Source organism: Pterocles gutturalis, unplaced genomic scaffold, assembly GCF_000699245.1.
Source record: "Pterocles gutturalis isolate BGI_N339 unplaced genomic scaffold, ASM69924v1 scaffold11352, whole genome shotgun sequence".
Classification (NCBI taxonomy): domain Eukaryota; kingdom Metazoa; phylum Chordata; class Aves; order Pterocliformes; family Pteroclidae; genus Pterocles; species Pterocles gutturalis.
Genome location: NW_010110293.1, coordinates 1 through 11,133, shown reverse-complemented (window position 1 = coordinate 11,133; position 11,133 = coordinate 1). Strand labels below are relative to the sequence as shown.

Here is an 11,133-nt window from a genome sequence, read left to right as displayed (position 1 = left end):
CCACTTTTCATAACCAAATATTTTTCTTGCTGGTCAGGAAGGATGAGAAAGGGAAGTCTGTTGCTATTTCTATTTTTAAATATTTCGAAGGTGACAGCGTTGATGGCTAGAAAGAAAGATGATCTTAAGAGAGAAAATTCCCAGTTATTTAAGGGAGCCGATTCCCTTCTTAACTTAAAACTCAGTATGGGTATTGAACCATCCAAAACAAGCCAGGTTCCAGGCAGCATACCAGCTGCAAAAAGGTAGAACCCAAGCTCATATTGCTCCTTTAAGTTTTACAGTATTAAAAATGGCAAGTTGTGGAGCCTGTGAAAAGTTTGGAGAACCACATCTTCAGCAAGATCGCATTCAAATCTTTAGCTCTCCTTTTTCTACCCAATAAAAAAATTCACACAACGGGAAAAAAACCTCTCCAGTGGAGGCTCTCTCCATCCTTAAGGCAGATAAAAACATACAGAAGATGAATCCATCCATGCACAGTACAGAGCCCACATGCCCCATCTAAAATTCGAGCTGTCAGCAGCAAGCTCTACTGCAGTGCTAGTGGGCACAGATATCCCTTGGACATCTTGAAAAATCCCAGTCATGTTAAATAGTCTTATTCCAAATGGGAACGCTGTGTCATGTGGGTTTCTTATTTCACTGTTCATAATCCTTCTATCCGTTAAATAGCATGGAGTGTTCTGTAAGAGCAGGTTACTTGAAGTTATCAGTAACAACAGGTATTTATCACCATGATTTTTTTTAACATTCAAGTGCATAAAATAGAATTCATGAGACAGACTAACTTTTGTGGGAGGCAACTTATGTGTTTCATAATAACAAACAATTCTGACCTAAACATTGCTTCTGCCCTTTAAATGCTGGCAATCTATTCTGTAAAAAATAGATACTCATTTACCATTTTTGTACTCCAAGTACTCTTGTTCAAGTCATTGCTCAGTATAATAGTTTTTCCTCTCCAGGTTGGTCACAAAGTACGTCACATACTCCACACCTTGCTTAAAAAGTCACCAGCTGCTATTTATAGATCTTTCTTAGGTTGAATTGTTTTACCCTCTTTACTTTCATGCAGGAGGCTGAGATAAACTCAGTGTTGTCCACCACCTCAAACCTAACTGTCCTCGTGCCTTCTCTCCAAGCAATTGAAAACATGGATGAAGATGAGAAAGTCTTTTGGATGTCAAAGAATAACATCCCAACTCTACTGAAGTACGTTAATGGTTTGGGGTTTTTTAATTAATTGTTTTTATGCCAAACAACCCTTTGGTTTGAAGCCACTAGATCAAGATATCTATTATAATTTTAAGGGAGGGACATAGGATTCCTCATCTAGTTATAGAGGTATAAATCTCTGTAGCAACTCCCCTGAAAACAAAGCCATTATTTGTATTATGTCAGAAATGTTTAAAGGCCAAGCTAAGCTCAGAATATATTTAAACCAGGTATTGTACAAACAATTCCTGCTTTAAACCACAGTTTTAGACACACTAAGCATATTTATCTGAAAAAAAAAAAAGTACAAAACCTTTAAATCCCGTTAATTTTCTTTAGGTATCATGTATTGACAGGAGCTTACAGCTTTGCTGATTTCCAGAATTTATCATCCTCTGAAATGCTGCCAACATCTCTACAGAGCAACTTCCTACACTTGTCTAAAGAAAATGGGGTGAGATGACCTGCAAACTACTATGGTATCATACACCAAACCCTGACCACCACTGCCACCGACTTTCTTTTATTAAAAAACCACACAGATATAATGTACCTGTATTTTAAAAAAGACCGTGTCATAAAATTAAAGGAATAGATGAATTACATTGGACTTTCTGGGAGAAACATTGACCTGATTTTCTTCACCACTTTACCTATCTGAAATTTGTCCACAATATTATTTATTCCTAATGTCCTAGTAGCTGCTAAAAATGCTGGACAGTCTAGTAGCAAGCGGAAGCGCAGTCCCTGCCTGGAGCAGCCTGTGTGAACTAATTTTAGAAAAAGAGCATCAAGGAAACCAAATAACTTATTTTAGGGAACTGGGAAGGTAGGAGGAAGCAGTGATACCACTCATATGTCCGCATGTGCAACTTGATAGTCCCAAACCACCCAAAGGTATTTTTAATGGTAAATAACTTCAACTGACAGCCCTTTCCCCTCAGCCTTTTTATTTAGTACTCCATATTCTGAGGGGGATTTTCTGGAAATACATATGGCACATTTAAACACTTCATCCCCATTAAGGGAAGGAAACGTTCCCCCCAACTCCATGCCCCGAGAGAAAAAAATTATGAACGGGGTCCTTCAAAGCTACACAGAAATGGGAGGGCGTGAATCGGCACAGGAGCTGATCCTGCCATGGGGTGTGGGTGGGTGCACGTACCCTGAGTTACCAACCCCCATGCAAGCAACCCCATGGCTTTGCCAGTCTGTGCCCCGGGAGCAGTAGAGTGCCATAGTCACCTCTACTGTGCACGGTTCCCTGAGGGCAGGTGCACACTGTTTTGGAAAGGTGTGGAAATCTACAACACAAACCGCCAGGAAAAGGCTGCCACCACGATGCAAAAGCAAATCCTTTTCTCCTTTCCCTCTTTCAGAATCTCACCCTTGAGGGCGCTCACATTGTGGCTGGTGACATCGCATCCACAAACGGGATCATACACGTTATTGATAAGGTATACATCCACATAGGGAGGATTTGTTCCTCTGCACAACAAGCAGTGGAAAATAATTAGCAGCTCTTGGAAAAAAGTATTTGTGCAGAACAGCATTTTCTCCCGCATGTGACCCTTGCAGGTGCAGCCACAGCATATGCACATGCGCTGATGGGGGAATATCTGCTCCCTTTTCAGGTTCTGACCCCACTCCGCAGCACTGTCATGCCAAGGCTGCTGGCCCGTCTGGAGCAAATGCCCGACTACTCCATTTTCAGGGGCTACATTATTGTAAGTTTTCACACTGTTTTAAGAATATAAATGGTTCTCTGCTTTGTTTGCATTTGCATTGGTATCAGACTATCAGCAGCCATTCTGATTTCTTTTTATGTGTTCCACAACAGCAATACAGCCTGGCAGATGAAATAGAAGCTGCAAACACATACACAGTCTTTGCCCCAAATAATGATGCCATAGAAAATTACCTAAGGGATAAAAAATCTGCTACTCTGGTACGTATTACTCACAGGACATGTCTTAGCTCAGTATCTCATCTCGGTTTCAAGAGAACGGATTGAAATAGGAAGAGAGATTTGTTTTCCAGAAATCCAGTAAGTTTGATTTTGTTTTTAATACCAGAGGAGGTATGGTCAGATGGATCCACCTATATTTTCCTGACTCCCTAGAAGACCCTAGATATCCATTCTGGGTTTTGTCCTTCTCCAGATTAACGGTAATGCTATCATGCTAATAACATCCAAGGCATTTCATCAGTGGACTTTTTTTTTTCCAAAGATCAGTACAGGAATGACCAGGAATAGCACTGAAATGAGTTTCCTAGGTGAACAAGCCTAGTCCCCTGTCACCATTGGCAACACCAACATTAATAATGCCATAAAATATTCTGTTTCTTGAGACTATCCAGATGTTTGCCCCCTTCACTCCTGCAGGGATGCTATCCCCCAGCTACTTTTTGCTTCTAATCCCAGTTTACAAGCACTCTTGGCCAGTCCCAGGGCTCTGAAAAATTTCCTTGGACAAACCCCATTGCTGCTGCCCTCTCCCAGGAGCCCCACACCAGGCTCATGCTTGACCTAGCCACCAGCTCCTCCCACTGGCATGGAGGTGTCCATCCTACCTCCCCTGCCAACCTTAGTCCCCAAGCCCAGAGCCAGTTTGTATTATTTTGACAGCCCACCTCTGGCCAATTTGTATCCCTTTATTCTTATGCCAGGAATACGCTTTAGCTGAAACAACTTCTGTCTCTCTCTGGCATTTGTGCCCGGACGTATTTACAAGGCCAAACAGCTTTATCAATCCTGTCAGTATCCTCCAAGATAAGCTGTTTCCTGTGTTACCCCAGCATCTTTCTTCGCATTTGCTCCAGTTTGAAACAGCTTTATCTAACATGTATATTGAGAGACACTCCTTGCAGAGGAAGCTTCACCAAAGACTTGCTCAATGACATTAATACTTCCCTGCCTCTTCCATAAATATTTACCCTGCTTTTTTTACTTTCATGGTCTCCATTTACAGCCAGGAAGCTGAGGAGCGCAGAGTTCAAACGACTCGTCCCAAAACATTTACCACCAACCAGCAGACCCACAGTAAAAGTTCCACTTGCTGCCTCACTGGAAGAATTCACGCATGACCAAGCTACATCCGCTCAAATGACTTTTGAGCACTATTTTAGTTAGTTTCATGACACAACATTGTCATTTCCACATGACTGTAAGAAGCATTTATAACGAACTTTGAGAGACACATAGGTAGCTTTAAGACATCAATCCCATTGGATTCAGGTTACACACACACAGAAATCCTTTCCATTTCTACTACTTATCAATATATTTCTTCTTTCTTCCATCCTCCCAACCTTGCCTGGTGTGTCAATCTGACAAAGCAAATCAGGCCTAAGCCTTTTCCTCTTCATGAAACACCTTGGGAGAGCTCTGTCTCAGAGGGAAAAGCATGGCACAGGGAAGAAACCCCATTTCTTGGCCTTGACGAAGCAAGGTTTTGTTCTCAGTCTGCTGGTGATTAAAGACAGAAATTAAGATGGGTGAGAGTTAACTTTTCCTCCAAAGCATCCAAGTCAGGAGGATTAAACAGGGTTGGACACTGGTGATTAGCTTTATCTTAATTCCCACCTGCAAATATTTCTTTGTCAAATCTGTGGAAATCAAAATGGAATGTGTCCCACCCTACAAGATGTAAAGACCATTACTTCACCCTGTGAGCAAAATGAGGCAACATCACAAATCTTGCAAACTGGGGTTGCTTCATGCTTTAACACACTTTTGAAGGAGCTGAAGAGCAGGGAGAAGTACAAACATTCAGAATAAGAAGACAGCAGGCAACAGGATTTCCCACAAACACCTTTTATTGCAAAGACATACAGCTGCAGCAGAACTCTATCTGGTGGCTGGGCAGCTCCTAAACCCTCCAAATGCCCCAGCTTGTCTCATATCTACAAATCTCTCACATCACATCCTACTTCTGCTTCCTCCTCTGATTTAGGCAGAGCTCTGGGAATCCCCTCCCTGGCAACAACATGCAGAAGCCTTTCGAAGCCCTCACAAAATTTTGATGTACAAAGACTTCACCACATCAGTGAGAGAGTGTATTAATTTTTCAGTGAGGCATAGGAAACTTTTCAATTACCAGGTGTGCCTCTAGTACTTTATTGACTGAAGATGACCTTAAAGATTAAAAAAAACCTAGAAATTATATAAATTATTGTAAACATTCATCTATAGGTTATTGAGGGCTTCCCAAAGGAAGAAGGAATGCTTATGGGTAAGACTCATGAATGTGCAACTTTTGATGTCAAATGAACTCATGAAGTTGAGAGTTCTAAAAAGTCATCTGACTAACTTTTCTCTGAATCTGTCAGCCAGCCCTATATCCAGAAAGATACATTATCAGGCAGAAGGAAACCTTGGTCCCACCACTTCAATAGCCTTCCATGGTCCCATGGTCAATAAAAGCTTCATTATGAAGAGCATAGACTATCCACAGAAAGAAATACGAAATAACCTGCCAGCTGGAGAAGCTTCTCCTTAAATTCAGGCAATTTATGTTTGGCTTATACCCTGTGGAAAAAACTATTGCAAAGAACTTTCTATGCTTTGTTACATAACTCTGAATTTAATCGTGTGTTTGCAGGATGAGGCCCAAATCCGCTATCACATTGTGCTGGATGAGAAGCTCCTGAGGAACAACCTGCACAATGGCATGCACAGAGAGACCATGCTGGGGTTCTCCTACCAGGTTGGGTTCTTCCTCCACAATGACCAGGTACTGCTGCCTGCCCTTGCTCCGAGAAACAGGTTTCCTGCTTTTTACAAATCTAGTTTCAAGTTTAAACTGACATGCAGTCAAAAAGAGCTGTACACCCACATTAGCTTCCGGGACTTAATAGCACAAAAGATGTCACTCAAATGCAATGTCTCTCTCAGACCTGTTTAATTCATAGTCACCCTTGAAGCATCTTTGATTGCATTTTATTTCAGTTATGCTGTTCCCATTTAGCATTGCATTTTAGAAGCTACTATAGTGGACCTGCATCTCTAGCAGCTACTAGCCTGCATCGCAAAGCAATCATTCATATGACTCCCAAAAGCTACTAGAAACCTGCCTTCAATAATAAAACATTTATTCTATTTTTTGTGGATTTACTCCACTTTCAATCCTACGAATGCAAAGCATTTTGCAACAAATATGAATTCAACACCATCCATGGGAAAATCAGGCACAGCAAGACTAAGCAACACACCCAATTCTGTGGCACAGCTGGGAAGAGAACTTGGTCCTCCTTCTTCTTTGTCCCAGAGCTCCCTCCAGGCATACGCAGAGGACAGAAAGCTTCTCACGAAAGCAGTTCCAGCCCTGCTGTTTGCTTTTCCCACAGCAGACCCTTCAAAGAAACACCTGCTCATGGGGCTGTTGCTGGTGAGGGCACAACGGGAATATGGGGTAGCAGTAAGATGCTGAAAGTCCTCCTTGAAGGAGTAGCTTCCCTGAAGCCCATCATCCCCCAGAGAGCAAACCCAGCTCTTGGCTTGCCTTAGGCTCCTTCTTCGAAACCTTTACATCCCGCAGTGGAAAAAGCTTCTCTGCCAAATCCTATTGCTAAGAAGCTTCAACAGGCTACATATCATCTCATGCCCTCCAGTCCAGTGAAGCTCTTAAACGCAGCAACTGGAATGTGTGCAAGCGCTTGATGTTAACTACATTCTTTGGTTTTCATGAAGTGTGGCTTGTACACATTGCTCCTCCCTTCACCTGCTCCTGCTCTAGTTAGCATACGGCTACCAACTCCCCTGCTGATTTCTAACTGATTGCATTTCTTTCACAGCTATTCATAAATGATGCACCTATAAACTATGCAAATGTTGCAACAGATAAAGGAATTATTCATGGATTGGGAAAAGTCCTGGAAATCCAGAAGAACAGATGTGATATTAACGATACTGTGATCACTGTAAGTGGTTCTGTTCATATAGATGTTTAAAGACCCATCAGGGAGATCTATAGCCAAACACAGCTAAAATGCACAGGGTACGTGACACTGTATTTCCCAGTAAGGAATGCATACATTTTCCACAAAGGATATTCCTACCAGAGTTTTAGCATCTATCAAGACTGCTTTGATGCTGTAATCGGTATACTGACAGCCTAGATTAAATATAGTTAGAATAGCACAGGAATAAACAATTTCTGAGCTGTAATTATCAGAAAATAATAGCAATGAAATATTCTAATACATCTTCTCAGCCAAACGACTTGTTTATAAAGCCAACAAGTGGAAATATGGAAAATATTTTTAGTAAGGAAAAATGTTTACTTTTATTCCAGGTAAGGATTACTGGTGCCCATACACATGAACCCCTCATGCCCTCTGAGTAAAGCATTCTCCCTGTTTTTTTACCTATGAAATACAAGTGGTTGTACATTCCTTTAAAGAATAGGATGTGTTTACTCAAACTGGCAGAGAAAAGTTCCCTTTCTCTTTTCTCCTGAATGAGTCAAATAGGACTACAAACATGCAACAAACTAGTCAAGGAAGACAAAGTGAGACTCATGCTTCAGTTAAAGCAAATTTAACAGGCATGAACTTTTGTAGCTTAATTCTTTTCTTTCGGGTACAGTCCCATATTTTAGTATATTTCACTGAAGGCTTTCCCCCAGCTTTGCTCAGTCAGGCCCTTTGCACATAGTCCTTTGTTTTCCCATGGAAAATTATTTTCCCTGATATGTTCAAATGCAGCAACACACTTAAACATTCATTTAAGCCTTTCTAAGAGAATATAGTAAGCTAAACAAGAATAATATTAAACAATGTGTGCTAGGTACACGTATCTCAGCATTTTCCAGAAACTGACCTTAAATGGGCAAATGATTCACACACACATATAGCATAGGACACACGTGGCACAAGGTTTCCATTTCCAAGCTCGCTTGCCCTTGTGCCACAGGCAAACTGTGTCCAAGTTCAAGATTTGCCTCCTATTGTGCTTTCAATGGGGAGGCCTTTGGGAAGCATTGCTTTAGAAAAGCAAAGAGAAATATTCAAAAGAACTCTCCTTTTCCTTCCCCCTGGGAGAAAGCTTCCCACGATGTGTCCCTACAGGCCAGCTGGTCAGGGTGTTCTTCCTTGCTAAGCAGCTACCGTCACCACCCTTACCAAAGGGGTTATCCTGATTATGCACCCTGAGGGCTAGGTTTATATATATAATTCAAAATTATGCATTTTCTATTAAACAACCTGTCTGCAGCTCTATACAGTCTGTTAACTGTCTCCCATTTGTGTTGCTTAAGGAAAAGTGCAGAATTTGTTCACAGCCGTCAAGTTGTCCCCCAGGAACAAAAGAAATAGTAAGTATTTTATCATTAATAATAATTAATTTTAATCAAAACTGAGTATAGATGCATTCAATCCTGGTTTTAATATAATTGCCTCAGTTTCATAAAAAGTTATCATAGTTACTTCAGCCTGCTACATACATTACTTACAGCCAACAGATTCAATCCATCCTGGAAGTAAGGGAGCACAATTTAGGTCAGCTTAAAGATAGTTTTATCCTGAAAGACTAGTTTCTAGTATGCATTGGGACAACTCAAGCCTCCTCTAACTGCAAAGGTTATCTCTAACATGCAAAACTGAGGGAGTTGAGCATGGTCTGCAGTATGCTTGCTACAGGAGGAATTACAGAAGCAGCTTTTAGCCCTTGAAATCAGAGATGTACAGAAGGGCAAACTCAACCTGGCCCCAGCAATATGCTGTAAGTTATGGTCACAAGGAGACTTAGAGACTAGAGAGACTTAGTGTGCCCAGGTCCAACACATGAGAAAAGCAGATATTTAGCAGGTCCCTGTCAACCATGATGAGATCATGAGTTCCTTGCCATTCAGATTTCCCTGGGAAAGCCCCTCTGTGGGAATTACATAAGCACGTTTTCCTTTATACTTTTTTATTGTGTAATTAATTATGCCAGTAATAGAATTCCAAAGCAGATCAAGTCTCATCCATCCCATTAAAGTAACTGGTGGGCAAAGCCAAACTGAAGTACACACAGCTAAAACCCAAAAACATTAACATTTCCTTGAGAATGAGCAGCTGGATGGATGCTTTTCTCAAACTCCTAACAAGCATACAATAAGACTGGCAAGTCGTCTTCTGTGAACAATCTTTCTCAACTGTGTCGAGGCCTGGAAGATAATGTTTCAACAGCTGTTTTTGCAGAACCTCGGCACTCAGTTTTCCAAGAAGAATTAGGAAGAACAGGAAATGTGTCAGAAAAAAATTCTGTTCAATTCTGAGCAAAGGCAATATTAGACACATCTTTAAAATGCCACAGGGCACCAAGTTAAATTGATCATATGTTCGCTAGCAAAAATCATTTAGCTAACGCATTTTTATTTCTAGAAGTATTTCCTTCATCTTCATTGTGAAAGTGTGAGTCAGTGCACAGCATGCATAAAGTTATGTCACATTTTTTAAAACATTTCAAACTAGCTGATCAATATCATTCAGAAGCGCAGCTGTTTCTCCAATTTTTGCACAGGCAGGGGAGAAGAAATACTGCGTCCTCTCAGAAAACAACATGAGACTGTACACCATCCAGATCGGGTGCCAGCCAAAGTGTGCCAAAACTGTCATTGTGAGTACACCATTTCTGTCACAGAAAAAGCCAGGAATCACCATACCTGACCTTCATCCTCCTCGTAATGCCCGCTAAACACATGCAGTACATCAAGGCAGTCCATGACCATATATTTATAGGCCTTTTATTCTGGATGCAGCAGAGATTAGAAGGTTAAACGCTGCTGATGGCTGCAGCATAGGAAGATCTGTCTGGGAGATGATATGGTGCAGAGGGAGCACAGGATCAGGAAGGGTATCCCCATGCTTGTCCCTCGCAATCCCGTCCACCTTTCCTTGGGGTGGTGGAGAGCATCTGGGTCCCACCAAGGACTTGGGGTGGCAGCCTGAGCCCAAGCACAATAAGGAGCATGGCCAGAGACCAGAAGAGCTAAGTGCTCCTAAAAATCCACATCTATAGTTCACCTCCACCCAGCAGCAGTCCCAAAGGATGATACTCAGTGGCCACATGCTTGCTGTCCTGATCCTGACTTTCAGCATGGCATTTCTTGGTTTCCAGACCAGGGAGTGCTGCGCAGGTTTCTTCGGGCAGCAGTGCCAGCCCTGCCCAGGGAAAGCAGGGAATGCCTGCTTTGGAAATGGTGTCTGCCTGGATGGCATCAACGGCACAGGCGCCTGCGAGTGTGAAGAGGGGTTCGTTGGTACAGCCTGCGAAAGCTGCGTCGAAGGCAAATATGGGCGCAACTGTGATCAAGGTACTGAGCATCCCCCAACCACACAGGCACCTTCACTAGTCTTGTCAGATATCAAAACCTTCCCCTTAGATCTTCTAACCATGTCCATTCCAGATCCTGGAAAGGCACATCGCTTCCAGGGTAATAGGCCAGTCTTAAAAACATCATTAACCCCTTTTCTTTCCCCATTATGGTATTTTTCTCTCTGCTCGCTTGTTTGGAGACAGTCCTTCCTACTCTGGCACACTACAGGCTTAGAACAGCATCCAACAAGAATAATTCTCTTTAGCACTGATTTTTCACCAATGCTTTCCCATTAAACTACAGTTTCAGTCCCTGTACTTCATAGAATCACATCACAGAATCATAGAACGGCCTGGGTTGAAAAGGACCTTAAAGATCATCTAGCTCCAATGCCCCTGCTGTGGGCAGGGTGGCCAACCACTAGAGCAGCCTGCCCAGGGCCCCATGCAGCCTGGTCTTGAACACCTCCAGGGATGGGGCATCCACAACTTCTCTGGGCAACCTGTTCCAGCACCTCACCACCCTCACAGTGAAAAATTTCCGCCTAATATCCAACCTAAATCTCGCCTCTCTTCATTTAAAAACATTCCCCCTCATCCTATCACTATCAACC

General features: G+C 42.2%; 1 protein-coding gene across 1 annotated transcript in view; it reads left to right on the top strand.

The window, feature by feature from the left end:
- STAB2 (stabilin 2) overlaps nt 1–10,517 on the top strand; it is a gene marked incomplete at both ends in the record, with an annotated part of 48,277 nt that extends 37,760 nt beyond the window's left edge. The window contains 10 exons of the mRNA XM_010073300.1: nt 1,079–1,215; nt 1,558–1,672; nt 2,598–2,675; nt 2,853–2,945; nt 3,059–3,166; nt 5,823–5,954; nt 7,015–7,152; nt 8,484–8,534; nt 9,725–9,820; nt 10,322–10,517. Coding sequence (XP_010071602.1) covers nt 1,079–1,215; nt 1,558–1,672; nt 2,598–2,675; nt 2,853–2,945; nt 3,059–3,166; nt 5,823–5,954; nt 7,015–7,152; nt 8,484–8,534; nt 9,725–9,820; nt 10,322–10,517 — 1,144 coding nt within the window. The remainder of the gene's footprint in view (nt 1–1,078; nt 1,216–1,557; nt 1,673–2,597; nt 2,676–2,852; nt 2,946–3,058; nt 3,167–5,822; nt 5,955–7,014; nt 7,153–8,483; nt 8,535–9,724; nt 9,821–10,321) is intronic.
- Nucleotides 10,518–11,133: the final 616 nt, after the last annotated feature.